Source organism: Prionailurus viverrinus, chromosome C1 (assembly GCF_022837055.1).
Source record: "Prionailurus viverrinus isolate Anna chromosome C1, UM_Priviv_1.0, whole genome shotgun sequence".
Classification (NCBI taxonomy): domain Eukaryota; kingdom Metazoa; phylum Chordata; class Mammalia; order Carnivora; family Felidae; genus Prionailurus; species Prionailurus viverrinus.
The window spans coordinates 120,456,832-120,477,556 of NC_062568.1; the positions used below are offsets into that span (position 1 = coordinate 120,456,832).

Sequence of the window (20,725 nt, forward strand, 5' to 3'; positions counted from 1 at the left end):
TGGGGCCGGTCCTGACCTTACAACCTCAGTCCCCTAAGTGCAGGGACCCAACCTTTTAGTCGGCACCGTCCAATAAGATTTCTGCAATGGTGCAAATGTTCTGTTTCTGTGCTATCCAACAGGGTAGCCACGTGTGTGGCTAGTGAGCCTTTGAAATGTGGCCAGCGTGACTGAAGAACTGGATGTTTCCTTTTATTTCGTGGTAAGTCATTTCAACTTAGTCCCCGTGTCAGACAACGCACCTCTATGTGCTTCTCACTCTGGATCACATTTGAATCATTTAAGATGCCTTGCAGAATTTCTGATGCCTGGTGCCCGAGCCTTTATCCTGTGATTCTGATTTTGTTGATCTGGGGGGGGGGGAGTGCGGTTTGGGCATCAGCTGTTTTTTGAAAACAACTCCAGTGTTTCTCAGGTGAGCCAGGGTTGAGGACCATTGGTCGGAAGTTTTGTCCACCTCTCTCTCACAGGTGGGGAGGTCCTTGTTTCACAGGGTTAGTTCAGGGGAGTGGGCTGTGCCATCAGTCACCCTGGCTTTCCCCAACACCGCTCCCCCAGTTAAGGCCACACTGCCCAGTAAGAGGGGCAGGCCCTAAGACCCTTCGCACAGCCTGCCGGCTCTCCCCATGCCGGCCTCACCCACCTCCCAGTCGAGGCCGCGTTCAGCCACCTGAGCCCCGCTAGGACAGAGCCCCCCATCCCCTCGCCAGACAGCAGGGGTCAGTGGTCAAGAAGCCTGGTCCTTGCAGGTCTGGGGACCTTGGACAGAGCCCAACCAGCCATTTTCCCAGGCTGGGCGAGGCTGGGCTGGAGCAGGGGCCGCTGGCCAGGCCTGAGGCTTGGCTAGTTTCTGTCCACTTTCCCATTAAACAGACATGCCGATGCGTGTGTTTGGGACAGCAATAATGCAGGGGGTTTTGGTAACGGGACTGGGACCTGGGGACAACCGTCCTTCCCCGTGTACCCTGGAAAAAGCTTTCTGAGCTGGGGCTGGCCCAGCAGCTCCTGCCTGCCTACCCCTGTTTTTGCCACCCACGCCCCAAAAGCACTTTTCCCATGACTCACACGTGGCAGCCTGTGCACTTCTTTTATTATTAAATATATAAGCAGCTTCCTATTTTTTAAATAGATATTTAAATGACTTTATATAAAATAATTCACCACTTCCAAGTATAAAAACAAAATCTCACAGTGTGTGAGCCAATGTTCCCTCTCGGCTTTCTCAAAGAAGGGATTCCTGTGCAGGTAGCCGGGGGAGCAGCCCAGAGGTCCGGGGCCCCTCCCGCACCTGTGTCACCAAGCGCCCACAAAGAGCTTCTGCAAGGAGTTGGATTTGCTTTCTTGACTTTTAAAATACTATATGTTTGGGGTGGGGGAGGAATGCCTTTTTTCTGTGGGTTTTTTTTTTTTCCCTTTCACTTTTAAATACATATACTCTAGCATCAAATACAGAGTCTGTGACTAGAAGGAGCCCCCACAGGGCAAGTTCCCCGCTGCTCTTTCTTCGGCTGAGAGCGGCAGGGCAGGGGCGGTGGGGGCCAGCAGACCCCAACTTTCGAGGGCAGGAAGAAAAGTCATGGGCCTCGGCCCAGGGGCCAGGAAGGGTGGGATCTCTCAGCGGAGGGCCCAGGGCAGCAGAGAGGAGGGATTGCAGCAGCACAAAGAGACCAAGGGCAATCAGCAGCCCTGTCACCTGCTGCCAGTTCTCAGAACGGTGGCCACAGGCTGGCCCAGGAAGCTGAAGCCCTCAAGACAGAACTGGAAGCAGATAGCCGGTCCCTCTCCCACCCCGGCTGGCCCGGCCAGAGAGACAGTGTAGGGGTGAGAGCTGGGGGTATCATTGCCTACCCAGGTGGAGGAAGAGGGGGGGGGGATGAGAATGGGAGCTGGGTGCCGCGCTGAGATGCTGGAGAGCAAGGCCAGCCTCAGGGCTTCCACGGGGACAGCCGGGTGCCTGCCAGCACTGCCCTGCTGCTATGAGGGGGGCGGGGCCTGGTGCAGGGAAGGAGACTTGGGCCGGAGGGTCAGGGTGCAGACGCCTCCCCCCACCTCAGCGGTATACCCATAATTGCAAAGACCCATTTTCAGTCAGAGTTCACCCCGCAGCCTCCTTCTGGGTCTGCCTCTGCCCTCCCTGCCCGCCCTCCCACAGTCACTTCCTTCCTGGGAATGTCAAAGTGCAAGATGCAGAAACCTGGGCGAACAACGCAGCCTAAAGACCAGCTCTGGCTGGCAGCCCAGGCAGTTCTCCCACCCCATCCACCCTGGGGAGTTGAAGCTTGGGTGAGCAGAAGGTCAGGGCTTAGGGGCTCCCTCAGTCGACAGGCAAGGCCGGCTCGGGCACTCAGTGCAGGAAGCTGGCGAGAGGCTGGAGGGGCAGGAGGCCGGACAGATGTTCGCTCACAGGGATGGACGGGGCAGGCTGTTCAGCAGGCAGGTTCAGTATTCACAGTGCAATGGCTTCCTTCGTGAGGGGAGCCTCTGCGCAGCCTCCCGGAGAAGCTCTGGCAGGGCTGGAGGGAAAGTGGGGCAGATCCCAGAGCCTGGTCTTCCCCTTGGCATTGGAGCCAAGCCAGACAGGTCCCGAGGGCAGGGCTGACCTCTCCTCTCTGTCTGGCAACCAGCAGAGGGCACTTGGGCAAGCGGAGGGTGCAGACACGCTCCAGGCTGTCAGTGCAGACCAACAGGCCCAGAGGCCTTCTCTTCCTGTCTTTTGGGCCGCACACCTTTACGGGAAATCCAGCTGACGCTGTCCCGCCCTGCCAATCTCATGCTTCTCTCGCTGGAGACAAGTCCCTGCTTGTCGGTGCTGGCATCATCCCTAGGCACCAGGCGGTCCTCTGGGCAAAGGGCTCTTTCGTTCCTCGGTGCCCACCCTGCTCTCCCACGTCCTACAGGTATCTGGGTCCCTGGCCCAGGTGTGGCTTGGAGGGGAGTAGGAGGAGAACACAGCCCCTGAGGCGCAGAGGGTCCTCAGCCGAGCTTCCCAGCCTTCCTCCAGTGGATGGGAGCCGCCAGGGCCCACGATAAATATCAGCAGCGTGGAGGGCAACCTCCAGCCCTCTCCTGGTCAGTCCAGAGTCTGAGGGTCGAGGGCAGAGGGACTCCAGCCTCACTGCTCTGGTCAGGAGCTCTCGTGGTGGGCAGGCCACATTGCGAGGAGAATGGCTGGGGAGGGGTGGTGGTGGACGCCCCCATGATGTCTCGTCCCATGGAGAGACTGTCCTGTGCGCCCAGCTGTAAGGGAGAGAAAGAAAGGCTGGTCAGCCGAGTGGGAGTGGAGGGAGGGGTCGCTGAGGACATGGGTGGGGGAGACAGCGTTCCTGTGGGCTCTCGGTGGTGCTACAGGCAGGACTTCCTCTGGTCCTCTCCCTCGCCTTCCCAGCCACCCCAGACACCGCAAAGGAGCAGGCGGCTTTTCCTGGCAGCAGTCCAAGCCTCTGGCCAGACTGGCCTCACCTCCTACCTCCTTCTGGGGAACTAGCGACCGCAGGGGGAGGTAACGGGGCCGGGTAGAGGCCTGAGCAGGGCCAGGAGAGGGGGTTGGCAGCTGCTTAAGTGGAGGAGTCTAACAGGGAGGTGGGGGGGGACACTTGAGCGTCCTTAGACTTCCCCTCGGGCAAGACCACCTCCCTGGCCTTGGGCCAATGAACCAATGATTCCTGCTAACTCTAGCAAAGAAGAATTTCTCATTCCCACCTCCACACCATTCATCACAGATGGTCATCGCGCACGTTACTCGATACTCGGGACAGCAGGTCACAGGTAACCAAGAGGAAGAAGTAGAGGCAGTTTTGGAACAAGGAAACTTCCACCCTGCCACTTGGCGTGCTATCCCCTAAGTAACCCCGCCTCCTTCCTGACGGGCCAAGGGACTTGCCTCCCTGGATCATCCATGGGAGTCAGGGCCTTGCTCTCTCCAACCCCACCCCCATCCTTGTCCCTTGCCCAGCATGCTCAGAATGCTTTGTTCCCGGAGCAGAAATCCCCTGGGCTCCATCCAACTTGGGATCCTGTGTGGGGCTTCCCTCCCTGACCATCCATAGACCCGATGGCAAAGTCCGTGACGGACAAGGAGGGCAGATGGGACCATAGCTTCTGGCTTCCAGCCCATTCCCGTGCTGTGGAGGGGGAAGAAGGGAGAACCAGAAATTGGACATGAGCCATGCTGGGCACAGCGGGGTCTCAGACCTGGCTGGGGCTAGGAGGGAAGAAGGACCAAGTGGGTGAGTCTGCTGCCCGTATGCCCTGATTCCTTAGAGTGCCTGTGTCTTCTTCTGAGCATCCGTCTATCCGTCTCTCTGCCTCTGTGTTTTCTCTCTCTCGTCAGAGTGGCAGGTAGGCTAGGGGCTCGCCCTGGATCTCCTGAGGCTCCTGGGGCTTAGGCTGGACCTACTGATCCAAGTGGTGGGATCAGGAATCTGGGGTGTGGTCCCTGCCCTGGATTCCCTTTCTAGGTGAAATCTAGAGGGGAGGAAGAGGAAAGTTGGGCAGGGCCTGAGAACAGGTAGGCAGGGAAAGCAGAGCAGGGGTGTAGAAGAGATGGGGCGGAGGGCCAAGACCAAGGGGGGAGGCTGGCAACCAGTCAGAGGGTGGTGCAGCACTGAGCCACGGAGTCCCCAGGGACCTTGATCCCTCCTCTGCTTTACCAGTCTCGAGGGAGTCTGGGTCATCCTCACAGCCCTGCCAGTGTCCCACCTGACCTGCTCACCCATCTTAGCCCACCCCGCCGAGAAGGGGGGACCCCAGGATTCCAGATACGCTCCCTCGTGCTCTCTTCTAAATAGGCTCCCTCGATTCTGAGTATTCCTTAGATTCCTTTTCTGCGAGGAGTGGCTCAGACCTGTCACCGTACCCATGGGAAGGTCCTAAGATGCTCACGTGTATGTGCCATGGGGTGTGACTGGAAAATTGAATGGGTTACCCTAGCTAGCCAGCCAGCGAGCCAATCAGCAAGTCAGGCCGTTAGCCAGCTAGTTAGTTAGGCAGGCAGTTCAGTTTAAGCAGTTCCCAGCTAGTCAGTCGATCAGTCAAAGTCACCTAGCCAGCTGGTCAGCCAGGCAGCCAGAGTTGATTAGTTAGCTGGTTAACCGGTCATCCGGAAGGCTGGTCGGTTAGAGCCTGGCCAGGGTCAGGTGGTCAGTCAACTGTGAAGCCAGTCAGTTATTTATTGAGTTCTTGGCAGATGTGGAGGAGCCCTCGCTGTCGTAGAAAAAGAAATGCAAAGAAAGTGGAAGACACAGTCCCTGCCCTCAAGGGGCTTACAGCCTTCTTAGGGATGCGGAACATACATGTACACATAAAATAAGATTTCAAAGTGTATGAACACAACATCCAAGTAAGTGCCAATTGATACAGGATTAACCAAATACCAAAGAGTGGAGGGGGAGGACCTGAAGAGCAGTCAGCGGGCAGTGGAGACAGTCAGGAAGAACGGGAGGTGGGGGCGCTGCCTGGAATCGGGGAGCCGGGGGTGAGGAAGGATAAGGGTCACATCTTTACCAACAGCGTGGGCGAGGACAATAGAAGGCGCTCATCAGTGTGCAGGAGACACATTTGGGAGGACTATGAAGACAGCATTAGGACTTGAAACGATTTCAGTGGGCACTGGTGATGGGCAGAAACACTAACGCAATCTGAGTCTGCGCGAAAAGAAGTGTCCAGATCAAGGAAGGTTAACAGTCCCACTGTACTTTGAGCTGGTCAGACAACATCTGGAGCACTGTGTCCAGGGCTGGGTGCCACATTTTCAGAGGGACATTGACAAACGAGTGTGTCCAAAGGAGGGCGACCAGGATGGTGAGGGGTCTGAAAACCCTATCATACGAGGAATGTTTGAGGGACTTGTGCCACACTTAGCTTACAGAATTCTTAAAGGGGGCCTGGATAACTGACTTGAGACACTGGGAGGGCTCTCGTGAGAACAGGAGGGAGGACCATCGTGGAGCAGGCAGGGAAGCTCACTCGAGGCAGGATTTCCTTGCGGCGCTCCTGGGAGATGGCAGGGAGCTTGCCTGGGACTGGGAATATGGGACCAGCAGCTGGCTGACCCCCTGTCGGGGATGCAAAAGGGGAGGCCTCTGTCGGGTGGGACACTGGCCAAATGACCTCCGAAAGCCTTTCTAAGACTAAGGTTCTGGGGGTCCATGAATCTAAAAGCAGGGACGTAGAAATGAGCTCGGCTGCGGAGAAGGGTCAAATAGGGTGCTGACAGATAGAAACCTGGCAAGAGGTGCCAAGCTGAGAACGCTGGGTTTGAAGTGGTTGGCGGTGCAAATTCCCCGGGAGGGTAAAGACCACGTACAAGAAGATTTTGGTTGCTCTGGGATGGAAGGTGGCAGCAAAGACTAGAAGCCAAATATAGAAATAATAAGCCAATGTACAGGCCACAGGGCCTAGCCTCCGATGGTGGGGGTGGGGGGAATGGAGGGGCCGTGAGGCTTCTTGAGGATCTCGAAAGGAGACAGTTGGCAGGATATGGGGACGGATGGAAAAGAGAGCAGGAGGGGAGGGAGTCAGGTGTGGGTTGGTGATTAGAAATGTAGGGTGATTAGAAAAGAGGGTAGCTAATTTTAAGAGGTGGAGAGAGATCCAAATCAGTATCTTACCTTAGAAACCCCTCTATACTGGAAGCTCCACCTGTCTGTCCTCATCCTGGGTCAGGGGGCTGTGGGCAGAGCATAGGGCTGGCATAAGACTTCAGCAGAGGCTGAGGAGTGAGGGAGCCCCTTAAGTTTGTCCACCAAACCCCTGCACATGTGCTCCAGCCCTCTCAGACTTAGAAGACTCAGAACTGCCTAGCCCCAAGGAGAAATCAGGAAAAATCCCAGAGATACAGGAGAGAAGAAACGCCCTTCCTCCTCTCTGCCTCCCATCCTGTTCTGGGCTCCACTTCCTCAGAGCAAGTGAAAGGAAGTCTCCCTCAACTCTGGAGGGGAAACAGATGCCAAGACAGGCCCCCCTGTGCCTTCCAGAGCACCCCCACCTCCTGCAAACTCTCACCTGCCCTCTGGTCGCTCCATGGGAGAATCCACTGTCTGAGGCTCTCGATGGCTCTGGGGACAGACAGTAAAGATCAGGCTCCCTGAGGAGCTGGGGAATGGTGTGGGGACTGTGGCCTCACCCCCAGGCAGGGGGTGCCCAGAGGAGTAGATGAGAGAGTTATCAAAGTCTCCCCCAGCTACCCTAATGTGGGGGTCAGCCGTGGGGCCAGGAGGGCTCCCTGGGGCCTCGCTGCTGGTGATGCCCCATCTCCTCTCCCCATGCAGGCTGCCTCCTATCCCAGGGGGCCCGGGGCCCGGGGCCCCACAGAGCTCCCAGCGAACACTGCCCTGACCTCCATGCAGCATCACTTTCCTCTCCTAGCTCCCCTCATGGCCGGGTTCTCTTCCCACTCTCGGCCCAAGAATATCCTCTCCTGGTCCCTTCCCATTGACTTTATAGCCTGGGTGTCCCCTGTTTTTGAATAGACCCCCCACTTCAACCTGCCATCTTCTGTGCTCAGCTGGCCTCCTGTCTTGGCATCTGAAGAACCCAGGGGGAGCCCAAGTAACCCTCTGACCCGCTCGACCTGCTCCCCCACCCAGGCTGTGCCACCGCCCCCACGGGATGCCCTCCTCTCACAGGGGCTCTCCTTACCCGCCGTCTCTGCCTGTAGAACAGGAGGCCGCCGACGGCCAGCAGGACCAGGATGATGCTGGGCACCAGCAGGCGGAAGACAAACCCGGGGAGCTGAGGGTCTGAGGGTCCCTCCTGCTGCCTGTCATGGCCTGTGTCAGTCAAAGGAACGGAATTAAAGCGGGCTGAGGGCCTGTGCCCCTCACTTGCTTGTCCTTCCAGCTCTGTGGGGCTCCTCCGATCCCTGGTGCTCCTTCTGCCCTCCAACTCCCTGAGGGGCAGCACATGGCCCCAGGAGTGGCTTCCGGGAAGACCTGGCTGTGCAGAGAGGGCCGAGGGACTGCCGGGGCTTCGTGGAGGCCGCGACGGGGTCCTGAGACTGCTGAGGCTTCGTGGGGGCCGCGACGGGGTCCTGGCAGAGCCTGGCTCCTGGTGGTCTCTGGGCTTGGCAGATGGACGGTCTGTCTTCTCAGGTGTATGACTCTGGGCCTGGCCAGTGGGTCTCGCAGGGCCCACCGTGGGCAGGGGTATGCTAGTCATGTCCTCTGGCTGCTGGCTCCTGGCTGAGTAGGACAATGGAAAAGATGCTGACAAGAGGTCACTGGGCCTGGCGGTCATCTTGGCCTGGATGCTGCCTCCTCCCGGCCTGGAGGAGGAAAGCTCTGCCCCTTGGGGTACGGGACCCTCACTAGCCTCTCCGGAGGCCTCTTCTAGGGTCCAGTTAGTGCCTAACACAGAGTCAAGAATGTGCTCCATCCCAGGGGTGGGGGCCCCGGCAGAGGACTGGGGCTGAGGTGAGTCTCCGATAGGACTGGCCTCTACACCCGGGGGCTCTGGAGAGTCAAAGCTCTGGCAGGTGCTCCTGGGTGGTCGCTGCTTGGCAGTGCCCGGGTCCAGGTCCACTGTGCGGAGGGGCAGCTCACTGGGCAAGAGGGAGCCGCCCTCTGTCCCCTCAGAGTCAGCCCGGGTCAAGCCAGCCATGGGGGCCGTGGAGGGGGCAAGGGGCTGCTGAGGGGAGACAGAGGCCAGGTCACTGGTAGGGGTGGCTTTGGGGTACAGGCAGTTGCAATCAGGCTTGGTCACCACATCTGAAAGAACCACAGAGAGAGGGAGAGAGAAAGATGGGGGGGAAGAGATAGAGTCACCAGCCTCCAGCACAGGTTTCCCGGGGGTGGGGGGGGGGGAGGTGTTGAGAGGGGGATATGGGTCCAGGGTCCCTCATCCCCTAATCCCTCAGCTAGGGGCTGAGGAAAGGACAGGACTGGAGCCAGTGCTCATGACACAGGCTTTAGGCAAGGAAGGTACAAGCTGCAGGGTCTCAAAGGCAGAAAGCAAAGAGTGGGGTTTAGAGGACAGACTGGGGGCCAGGGTCAGGGAAGACCAGGGGACAGCTTTTCCTGGAGTTCCAGCTGGCAAGGTGCCAAGCCACGATTGAGCAGCAGCTGGCCAGGTGGTTGAGCAGCGGCCTCCAGGACTAACACAAGACACCCTCAGGTCCCATAGACAGTGCTGGTTGGAAAGCAGCAAGGTGGTTTCATGCACAGCCAGGGGCCACACAGCCACAGCCACAGGCGGGAACAAACTGGGGCTGGAATGTGGCCAAGACTTGAGGCCTTGGGATTGAAGCAACGAGATTGGACTTGGCCATTGGCAGGTCGCGGGGCCTCAGCTCCTGCCTCGGGGAGCAAGGTTGAATGTAGGAGGGCACACGTGGCACAGGACGCAGAGACGAGGCCACGTAGGATACACGCGTGTGCAGCTGGGCCTGCACTGGGAGAGTTTGAGTGATGCTCAGCCTTCAAATCCAGCCTTTTCCCTTGAGGGGACATTCAAGGCATCCTGGGGACTTCTGGAGCCAGGGTATCCTGGTGATTCACTGCAGGGCTCCTGGTGCAAGGGCCCTGGCTCCCAGATGGAGCCTTGCTCTCTCCACGGAACCCCCTGTGTGTTCAGCCAGCCTGCAGAGCCGGTGGGGAAAGCCTCCAAGCCTACAGGGCCCTCTGAGAGGGGCCCCTTGCCCATTCCCTGATCTTACAGCCACCAGCATGATCCTTCTCGATGTCTCAACATGCACACACATGTCAGAAAAGACATGTGCCCGGACCACCCAGAGGTACGTGAAGCCACATATGAACACGAGAAAAGCACATCTACACACACAGGAGCTCGCGTCGCAGCCAGGCTGCCTGCCCAGGGTCCCTCCAGCCCGCCCCTCACCTCCCAATCCCTGCTCTGTTCCTTACACCCTCCCCTTGACCCACACTTGCTGGCCCTTTTGGTGCTTACCTTGGCTGGAGCATTTCTCAAAGCTCTTGTTGCAGTTCTTGCTGAAAACGTTCCAGTCCTTTTTAAGGAGATTCTTTGTTTCATTAAAGACATTCTTGATCTTTTCCAGCAACTGGAGGGGTGTCTCATGGAAAGTTCGTACACAGGCCTGGAAAGACAGTAAGGGCCCCCCCCCCCCACTTGGTGAGGATGAGCCATGTCTCTAGCTTGTTTGCCAAACGCCCTTGGCCTTTTTCACATCTGTCTTCTTTTTCTCTTTCATTTTCTCCCTCCCCTCACCCCTGCTGGGTAGTGGAACCAGCCCTGAGATCTCCAGATATGTCATTTATTCACAGATCTGTTGAGCACATATCTATGTGCCAGGCATATGGCAATTACCTGGGAATCATGCAATGAGCATGAGAGAGGTGGTCACTGTCTGAGTTGGGACACTGAATCTAGCAAGGCATTGGCATTAAACACGTTACAAGTGCAGGGAGTCGTATGAAGAAGTGTGGAATGATCTGAGAGTGCACAACGAGGGGAGCCAAATGAGGGCCCAGGGTGAATTTCCCCATGGAATCAACTGAAAGATGAGCAAGGGTCAACCAGGAAAGGAGGTGGGGTTGGAGAGAGCGGTCCAGGTTGTGGGAACAGAGTGGGCAAAGGTCCTGAGGCAGGAAAGAGCCTGAAATGTGGAAAGACCAAAAGACGGCTAGAGCGGCTATAGTAGTGCCACCTAGGAAGAAGTTGGCAAGAGATGGGGCACCTGGGTGGCGCAGTCGTTTAAGTGTCCGACTCTCGATTTCCACTCAGGTCATGATCTCACAGTTCGTGAGTTCGAGCCCCATATTGGGCCCTGTGCTGACGGCACGGAGCCTGCTCGGGATTCTGTCTCTCCTTCTCTCTGCCCCTCCCCCACTTGTACATTTTCTCTGTCTCTCTCAAAATAAATTAATTAATTAAAAAAAGAGACTAAAAAAAAAAAAAAAGAAGAAGTTGGCAAGAGATTCATGCAAGAGAGGTCAGCAAGGGCCAGGTGCTTCGGGCCCTTGTTGGCCATGTCACAAACTGCTAACCTGATCCATACGGCAAAGAGAAAACATCCGAGGGGTTGTTGGGGAGGTGGCTGGTGGCACGGTGAGACCCAAGTTTTAGAAGGGTCATCCCGTGGTGTGGAGCAGGCCACGGGGCTATGGGTCCTTCTCCGGCATGAGTATGCCTTGGAAGGGGGGGCTGAAGTTGCCCCAGTCCTGTCTATCGAGCTGTCCTTTTCTCTTCTGCTCATAGGACCATGGCTCCTACACCCACTGGGGCTCTGAGAAGCTTCCCATCTCCTGAGCGGCTCCTTCTCAGTCGTCTTACCAGGCTCCCTTCCTCCACCAGACTTCTAAATTCTGGCATTCCTCAGGGCTGTCCTGGACCTACTTTCTCCCTTTCATGCCAGATGAGGCCCCACATGCCCGTGGCTTCATCCGTGGTGTACTCACCAATGACTTCCAAATACCAAGTTTTTCCTTAAACTGAGCTGCACAGGCCCTTGATAAATGTGGACCAGATGAACAAATGAATGAATGAATGAACGCACGCATGAGAAAACCTGGGCTCAGCTCTGTCACCCACCACCCACGTGACACTGGCCAAGTGGATTATCCAGTTTGGGCTCATTTCCTCTTCTACAGTGCCTTCCAGCCTCCCACCAGGGCTACTATAAGAAAGAGGGAAACTGCCTTTCTCTTCCTTTCTTCGTAAACCTCTGTGCCCTTCGTACCTCACCTCGTAACTGCACAGGGAACACGGCAACATCCAACAGAAGGTCCCGATGCCCACCTATCACACAGAGGCTGTGCCTTCTCTCTTCAGGAGCTCTGAACCCGCACCAGCCTTCTCCTCAGGAGACTGGCTCCTGTAAGCCTCAAAGGCTCCCTCCTTCCTCAAGTCCACCCTGCTGCGTTCACGCCGGGTGTAGGAAGTGTGCATGCAGGGTGGGTGGCTTGTGACAATGCAGATTCCCAAGCCCACCCACAGCCCCAGGGAATCAGACTTTCTAGGGGTACGTACTGGGAATCTGGCTTTTAAACAAGCTCCCCAAGTGATACTTAACGAACCTTAACATTGGAAAACCTCAGCCTTAATACCTCTCGGGAAAGATGTTTCCTCCCGCAATCCCACACTCCCTCTGGTGACCTCTATTCCTGTGCCTTTATGGAGCCCCACTCCCCCACAGCGCTGCCTCTGCTTCCTCTCCGTTCACCCTCATCTGACACCTGCCTCCAGCAGCAGCCGCACACTGCCAGAGCCATCGGACGCTTTTCTACCCTCGTCTTGCTTGACTTCTCAATCCCGTTGGATAAAGGCGACTACTTTTTCCATCTGGAGACAGTCTTCCACGGGCCCAGTGAAATCAGTCTCCTGGTTTTCCCTCCACCGCTCAAGCTGCTCCTTCCCAGTCTCCTGGCCGGGTCCCCTCCTCTGCCTGGCTTCTGGGTGCTGGGGTTCAGGGGTCTGTTTCTCCTCCCACAGTGGGCCATGCTCTACAGTCTCTTGGCCTCACAGATGACCTCCACACCACCTCCTCTTACACGAGTATCTTGCCAGACAGACTCAAGACCCCGTGTATCCAGCCACCTGCTCCGCATTTCCCCTTGGCTGTCTCATAAGCGTCTGGAGTTTCATGTGTCCCAAACTGAGCTCCTGCCCTTTCCCCAAACCTTCTCTGCCTGATCTTCCCCTAACTGCTCCAGACAAAACCGGCCTTGAGCCATCCCTTCCCTCAGCTCCTTATGGCCACCGCATCCCCAAATCCTGTGCGTTCTTTCTCCAAACTCGACCTGGGAGCACAGCCGCTCGCTCCACCTGCACAGCATCACCGGGGTCCAAGCCCCGCGCTGCGTCCCCTGCCCGCCAGTGGTCCAAGCCACTAGAACCTCTGGCCCCGACTCGCGCCCCCTGCTGGCCTCCCAGCCTCCATTCTTGCCCCCTGCGGTCCTCGCTGTGAAGTTAGATTAGGTCATTCCTCTGTTCCCCAAAGCTTCCCTCAAACTTCAGCCAACATTCCACATCCCTAAGACCCCAGATGCGCCCCCTGCTGGCTCCCGCCTCCTCCCCTCTCTCCCCCCCTCTTCCACACTTCCTGGCGACCACCCTTTCTTTGTGGTCCTGAATGTGCAGTCCTGCTCACCTCAGGGCTTCGGGCCTAACATTCCCTGTTCTGGAATGTTCTGACCAGCCTCACAGCTTCCTAACTCTTCCTTATCTTTGAACCTCAAGCGAGTATATTCTTACTTGGAAGGTTTCTCCTTCTCTTCTTCCCCACCCCCCTTTTTAATTAGAATGCTGTTTCTTTCTCAGAGCCCCACGCAGCCCTCCTTCATGGCGCCGCTCCCTCACCTCCTTCAGGTCTCCCCCTTGCCTGGCTTTCTCTTCAGCAACGCACATACTACCATCCCACGTAGCATGTATTTTACTTGTATATTTTGTGAACTCTCTCACCCCCCGCCAAATGTAAGCTCCATGAACGTGGATACGGGTACTCGTCTGGTTTGACCCCAGATGATTCCTAGTGTCTAGAACAGTACCTGGTACACAAGAGGCACCATTCACCATTGGTCGAGTGAATGAATAGTGCTCATGTTTCATAATGCTATTTACTTGTGTCATTGTTTAATGGTTGCCAACCTCACTTAACCGTAAGCTCCACAAGGGTGGGGGCCACGGAATTTTTCCTCACGAAGACACCGCCAAGGCCTAGCACCGTGTCTCCTGCCCAGTAAGTCCTCAGCAGAGGTATGTGGGGTGAATAAATGAATGAGAGAGAGAGGAACCATGACACAGGGTGAAGCAAGTGAATATACTATGTGCACAAGGACAGGAAGGGTACCACCAAAGCCACCCTCTACTCTTGCTCACTGTTCCTGGCTCCAGGACCCTCCTACCTTGTCCTGCTCTTCATAGTCCTTGGTGAAGCAGCTGCTTAGCCTCAGAGAGAGTTCCTGGAGCGTCACGATGGCATTGGCATTGGGAGTATTGTCTTTGAAGCGCATGGTGTCCTCCATTATGTCTTGCACTAGGAGAAAGGCCTTCTTAAGGTAGCACACGGGATCTTTCTGAAAAACAAGAAGCTGGAGTTTATGGTCTGGCTGATGTGATCGGGGGACCCAGGCTCTGTGACAGGTGCCCCCATCCCGGGCAGACGGAGGGCTGCGGCCTGCCCTTCGCCTGCCCCCGAGGGGAGGGCCACGCCACCCCAGTAAAAAGGGGAGGCGCTGACCTCAGCTGGTCTTTCAGTCTCTTTCATGGGATCTGGAGCTGCCTGGGCTTGAGGTAGAGGGAAGGAAATGTGGGTTCCGATTAGAGACATCCTCAGATTTCTGGAAGGTGAGGCTTTCATCAGAATGGGGGTGTGTAGCTAAGGTGGATCCTGGGGAACTACTCTCTCTCTCTTTGGCTTGCTTTCACCATAAGTCCTTTACTATATGGCTCCTTCAAATCCTCCAGGCCACAGGGGGAACTAGAGACCGCCTGAGGACCCAAAGGATAACTTCCGTGTTTTGTGTCCCTCAGAGAAGGTGGTTGCCTCAACAGACACTCTGCTTCAGCGCCGGATTCCTGGTACCAGTCTCATCATTTCCTAGCTAAGGAAACTCGCCACATTGGTTAAGGCGTGAGTGAGTGAAATACTGAGGTTATTCCTCGGACCATGAGGTGGTCTCCAGTTCTAATAGACATGTATATGGGTCAGGTGTGCAGAAGTTCAGAGATGGGAGAAACTCTGGGGCGTATCATGGTGATTTTGCAGGTGCAAAGATGAGCAGGCGTGGAATAAGGGGCAGTAGGGGGGGGCAGTTGAAAAGACATCACAGGCACAGGAAGGGCTTGTGCCAAGGCTTGGAGGCAGGAAGGGGCAGGGAATGGGGGCGGTGGGCCCGGACTGTGTGGTGTAAACCCCAAGCTGACCAACCTGGGCTTTCTCCTGGAGTGAGGGGCAGGGGCGAGGGGGTGCTGACAGGTTTGGAGGAGGGAAATGAAGGTAACAGGTTGGAGTTCCGAGAGCTCCCCCTAATGGCGGGAAGATGGGGTGCGTTGGAAGCAGGGAGGCTCTTGAAACTGTCCAAGCAACTGATTGGGTGAGGCTCCCGCAGAGCCCAGAGCGGCTGGGAGGCAGAACCGGCAGCACTTGATGGCTGGTTGGGTGTGGGGTAGGAGGAAGAGGGAAAGGGCTGGACTGACTCCCTGGCTGCTGTTCAGTCTGTTGGATGGAAACGACATCCTTAAGCAAAGCATGTGACCCAGAAGTCATCTTGGTTTGCTTTGGCCCTAGAGCCAGCCTGCTTGGGTTCAAAGCAGGCCCCCACCACTTAGTATCTATGCTCCTTGTACCTCCCTGAGGACGATAACCGAGACTGGTATGTCACACAGTCGTACTGTCAGGATTAAATTAGAAAGTGTCTGGTGCATAGGAAGGCCTTGATATGTGCCAGGGCCAGGAGAAGGGAGCAGCAGCGGACTTGAGGCCCGGATCCTGCTCGGCCCTGGACCCTGGCACCCCAAACTCGAGCACCAGGGATCCTCACGCTCTCACCATGCCCAGTTATGGGATTTCTCCTCCCTTCATGTTCCCACATATACCCACCTTGGGAAGCACATATAGGGCTGGCACAGGGGCCTTATAAATAACCATAACTCACCAACTGCTCCTGGTCTACAAACTCAAAGGCAATTTGGCACGAAGTCTCCATCTGACTGTCAATCTGTAAGAGAGAGCAGGCCAGGGGTGGCAGGGCGTCTGCAGCTCAACTGAGCTCACCTAAGAATGAGAACTAGAGTTTTTGGGTGGATCAGGGTTTGGTGCTCATCTACCTCCCCACCAACCATACTGGGAAAGACAGAGGCAAGGGAAAGACTTGTGCCTCCCCCATGCCCAGGGTGGGCTGTAGAAGAACAAGGAGTCTCCTCGTTCCATCCCCACTCCATGAAATCTGACAAATACCAGTTAGTTAGAAGGAAGAACTATCTAACAGAGGGGACAGGGCATAATCTTCCACGACAAGTAGTGAGCTCCCTGTCCTGGCAGGGATTCGAGTCGCGGCTGGACAAGCTCTGGGGATTCAGGAGCTACAGGGGCTGGGGCTAGGTGCCCTTAAAGCCCTCGCTGGCCCCCAGAGCAGTGGCTCTGGGAGTGTAAGCCTCAGAGAATGCTATGGCTCTTGTTCTACCTGGATGGCTGCAGAAGCTACATGCAGGAGGAAAAGTATAGAGGTAAGAGAGTCAGGAGGCCCAGCCTACAAGCCCGGAGCTCAGGGCCCTGGAGCTGGTCTTAGCCAGTGGTGCCCCACCCTGTCTGGCTGGCCAGAGGGATGGTAAATTCTCTTCTGAGCAGGACAGCAGCCATGATGGTAACCTGATTCTGCCCGGCTGAACCATGTTTGGAATTGTTGACAACTCTGCCAGCCGGATTAGAATAAGACACGGGTTCCTTCATGGCCTGGGTGAGCAGTCCATCCCAGCCCCAAGGCTCAGGCAAGAGCCAGGAGAGTGAGGGTGGAGGGCTGGGAGCTAGGCAGGAGCCTCCTCTCCAAATCTGACAGTAGCTCTGGTGCCAGGTCGGTGGCATATCTGAGAGGCTGGGAGTTAGAGGCGACACAGCAGGCAGACTGGGCTGGCTCCCCAGAGGAAGCATCACACTGAGGGAGAGCAGGCTTCTCAAGCCTTTTCAGAGTCTATGGTTGACATTCCAGGCAATCATTAACCCAGGCAACTGGCTGGAAGCCCACCCTGTCCACTGTCTGCTGGGGAGTCAGAGAGGGCTGCAGGCTTGGGGGTGGGTCAGAGACCCTGACCCCGAGAAGGTCAATGAGAGCTAGGTGGGAGCCATGAATCATGTCCTGTGCAGCCGTATTTCTCTGCCTGCAATCCTTGCCTTTGACCCTGCTCCCTGCCTCAGTTTCCCCAGTGGGGAGAAGGTAGATAGGCACGGCCACACACTCACCAGCTGCTGCAGGAACTGCAGGTGTCCGTTCCCAATCATGTGGCTACAGCGCTCTGACACCTCCTCGGTAATACTCCTGCTCACCAGGAGACAGACCAGCAGCAGCAGGCGGCTCAGCCATGTCTGTGGTAGAGAGTGCATCATTACTCCCAGCCCTCACGCTCCCTAGGAACCCCAGTGCCCTGCTGAGAGTGGAGAAACAAGGAGCTCACACCTACAATGCTGCAGGCTCTGCCCCTTGCCCAGGATGCAGCGTTGCCCGGAACTTTTTCAGCATTTCCTACGTGGCACGCACAATCTTGCTCTCCTTGATAACTACCCAAATGTCACCTCCTCCAAGAAGCCTTCCCAGATTAACCCAAGCCGAGCCTGATTACACACTGACCCTTTAAGGAGGACACAGGAGGTGTTCCTACCAGTCTAAATTTCCGTGACACTGGAAACTCCTTGAATGCAGGGCTTGCATCAGCCCATTGTTGTGTCCCTGCAACTTTAAACACCGAGCCAGACGTCTTATGGGCTGCCCACTCCTCTCAAGCTCATGTTTGAGCACCCACTTGCAGACTTCCAGCCAGACATTTTCCCTAGGCCCAGCCCTTCCTCCCACCTGATTCCACACAGGTCTGGCTCTGCTACTGGAAAAAAACCAGGGCCCCGAACTCAGTTTCACTGGGAACCTATCCCACACTGGAGACCTTTTGGAGCCCTGGGTGTGTGTGTCAAAAAGGAGCCCGACTGCTTAATCAGAAGTAGCAGTGCCAGTTCTAGGCCATCCCTGGTTGGCACCTGCTTATCAGAGCTCCAGCACGGTCTGCATCCACGCAGCCAGCTCTCATCATGGCCAGGAAGTTTTCGGAGATCTTTCCCTCCTTCAGCTCCCACCTGGCCCAGGAGCTGCTCACCCCTCGAGTGACGGGACTGGTCCCTGACACCTCATCGTTCCCCTTCCTTCCTTTCTCCCTCCTGCTAACCAGAGTCCCCTCAACCCTCCCCCTGGCCCAGGTCTCCCATTCTCTAGCCAGAGGCAGAGGGACTCTTGAACTTTCTTTCCCCAACTCAAGGTTGCCCCTGGCAGCTGATGTCTCCAGATTCAGGGAAACGCTGTCAGGGTGGGGTGAGAGCTGGCACCTTCCTGGGCTCTGGGCTCTGCCTCAGTAATCCAGATGATGAGACAAAGACTGCAAATAAATAGCACATTGGAAAAACAAGGAGGCTATGAAACAGCCCTCAACAACATGCTGATTTACATATAATTAAAAGCCCAAATGTTTGTTAGCTCCTACCAGGGAACAGAGGCCCTGGCTGGGACTACCAGGGAGGGCGCAGGGAGAAGAGGCCTCTGTGAGGCCATGAAAAATGGGGAGAAGTTGATGGCAGAGAGAGGGAAGGGGAGGCCTGGAGGGAAGAGGCACAGGATGGCCCAATGCCACTCAGTAAAGGGATCTGGTGAGGGTCCTGGCCTGACCTGGCGGAGGGAGAGTGGAAAAGGGGGAGGACAGTCGGCGGGGAGGGCTTCAGGCTCTGTTGGGCAGTTGAAGAGGTAGCCCTGGGTGGGAATGGCTGCCCAGGCCCTCCAGAACCTTTAATTCAGGACCCATTGGAAACTGGGCCATGCGGAAGGTGTGGCTCTGTGCCAGGCCGCTGCCCCTGCCGCTCTGAACCCCCAGTTTTAAACAGTGTGGAGGAAAGAGCCCATGAGAAAGGCGGTATTCAGGAAGACAACCTTGCCACAGGCACTTCAAGATATTGACGTCCGAGGACAGCTTCACACCCAAGGGCTGCCTGGCGTTTGGAGCTATTTCAGTGATTGGTGCGGGGAGAGTGCAGCCACCACGTGGGAAGCTGACTTTGAAGGTGGCCAGAGGGGGTCCCCCCCGCCCCTGGGGCCCCAGGTTTGCCTCAGAGGAGGAACCGAATGGGCACCCAAGGGTTAACACTCTAGCTCGCATCTAGCTGGGCTGGCTCTTCTCCCCTCCATTCTTCCTCCCACCCACCCGCCTTGGCCTCTGGGACAGCCACGAAGGCACCTCTCCTGCAGGCCCACAGACATCTCAGCCCCGCTGTCCATCCTCACCTGTCCCATCCTTCCCATCAACAGGGGCCCTGGAGGGACCTTGGCACGACCAGATCCTTAGACGGCTCCTGTCTAAAACCAGTCTACGTTTCCCTCCACCTTTACTTTCCTCATGGTTTCCCTCCAGCCCTTATCTTTGTCTGGTTGCCTACCAGCTCCCCCTCCACAATTTCCCCCCTCCTGACGCTGTCTTCAGTCTCTCAGTTGGGCTCTTCCTCCCCGGTGGGTCTGCTCTTCCCCCTTCCTCTCAGCCCCACCTGCAACCCCTTCCATTCCCCTCCAAGTATTTGCTTCTCTCCCGTCCAGTTTCTCCTGCCATTCCCCTCTAGGGCTCCTCACAAGTAAACCCACTGGGAGAACACCTACTGTTCGTTAACAGTGCCACCCTGCACTTTCTAGGAGCTGCCCCACCTACTGCCCGCAGTTGGGGCCGGACATTCCCCGTGCAAGGCGGAGCAGCCCCTACCCTGCCCAGGGCTCTGCACCACGGAACCCTCCTTCCACCTTCCCCTTTCTCTGCCACCGCCGAGCCCAGGAGCTCCCCGGCTGAATGAACCAGATTTTGCAATAAAAAGATTCGGAGCTAGCCCCAGGAAGCTCTGGAGACCGGTCCCCGCAAAACAGACTTTGACTCAAGTCCCCCAACACCTCCTGCTTGCATGCTGGGACAAGTAGCGGCTTGCCCGGCTCTTTCCTTTTGCCAGCAGGTTCCTGGGCACAGACCCTGGAATTCTGTGAGCTGGATGACCTCTGAACTTCTCCAACGCAGAAGCGCCCACTCCCCAGCAGAGCCTGGAAGCATGTGTGTGGCCCATGGCGAGGGTGCCCACTGGGAGGGCGCCACACTCAGCGCGCAGCCACTGCGCGGGTCTCTTGGCGGTGTCGGCTCAGAGATGGGAGAAAAGCAGGGGCTGACACGGAGCCGGCACAGAGCCTCTGCCGGTGGCTGTGAAGCCCTCTCTCCCGCCGGCGGGTGGCTCAGTGCGCGCCTCGGAGCAGTGGGGTGAGCAGCCTCCCCTTTCCGGAGAAGTACCGCAGCCCCAGGAACCGCTGCAAGGCGTCACGGGTCCCAGCCCGAGTGCGCCCGGGACGCCAGGCAGCCGGCACGCAAAGATGGGAAGGACCCCGGAGCCCGTGGTCGCGGCGGGGAGCGTCGGCGCCCGGCGCGCCAGGGCAGTAGGTTCCGAGGCGCCGCACCGCGCCGCCCGCTCCCGCCCCAGCCCTGCGGGAGCCCCGCCGCCCCGCGGCCGCCGCTTACCGTGGGAGGGCAGCGCCCGGCGGCGCCCCGCGCGGTCATACGGGCAGCTGGGTCCCGGCCGGGCGCGTCGGCCGCCCTCGCTCGCTCGCTCGCTGGCCGCCGCAGAGCCCGCGCCCCGGCCGAGGGCCGCGCTGCAGTCCCGGGGGTGCGGAAAGCGGGCGGCGGCGCCGAGAGCACCCAGGCAACTTTCACTTTCCACCAGCCGGTCTCCACTGGCCAGCTCCTCGGCACAGCCTTTTAAGAGGACTTGTGGGGGCATGTGGTTTATGGGAAATCACCTTGGACAGGCGCCAGACACACACACACACACACACACACACACACACACACACGCACGCGCACGCGCGCGCGCGCACTGACACAGACACACACTCCAGAGCCCCACTGAACCGCCTCCCCTCCCCCGCCCCTCGGGCTGGTCTTCCCCGTGGTCCTCCCAGTCGCCCTGTTTTGTGCGCGACTCGAGAGCCTTCGGCAAAGTAACTCGGACTCCGCCGCCTCCCGCCCTTCCGCGCGCCCGCTG

At 57.4% G+C, this 20,725-nt stretch overlaps 1 protein-coding gene across 3 annotated transcripts; it reads right to left on the minus strand.

Moving 5' to 3' along the window:
• Positions 1 to 1,052: 1,052 nt before the first annotated feature.
• CSF1 (colony stimulating factor 1) lies at positions 1,053 to 20,527 on the minus strand. 3 transcript variants are annotated; one of them, XM_047871569.1, is made up of 9 exons: positions 20,203 to 20,514; positions 16,871 to 16,993; positions 15,570 to 15,632; positions 13,818 to 13,988; positions 9,904 to 10,051; positions 7,639 to 8,705; positions 7,003 to 7,055; positions 6,609 to 6,667; positions 1,053 to 3,237 (listed from the first exon to the last, which is right to left on the minus strand). In XM_047871569.1, exons 1-8 carry the CDS (start codon positions 20,239 to 20,241, stop codon positions 6,622 to 6,624), a joined length of 1,710 nt encoding a protein of 569 aa, XP_047727525.1. In that variant the 5' UTR covers positions 20,242 to 20,514; the 3' UTR covers positions 1,053 to 3,237; positions 6,609 to 6,621. The 3 variants fall into 3 exon arrangements, with proteins under 3 accessions (XP_047727525.1, XP_047727527.1, XP_047727526.1); XM_047871571.1 differs by having other exon boundaries at positions 1,054 to 3,237; positions 7,639 to 7,769; positions 20,203 to 20,527; XM_047871570.1 differs by having other exon boundaries at positions 1,054 to 3,237; positions 7,639 to 8,180.
• Between the last annotated feature and the right edge of the window lie 198 nt (positions 20,528 to 20,725).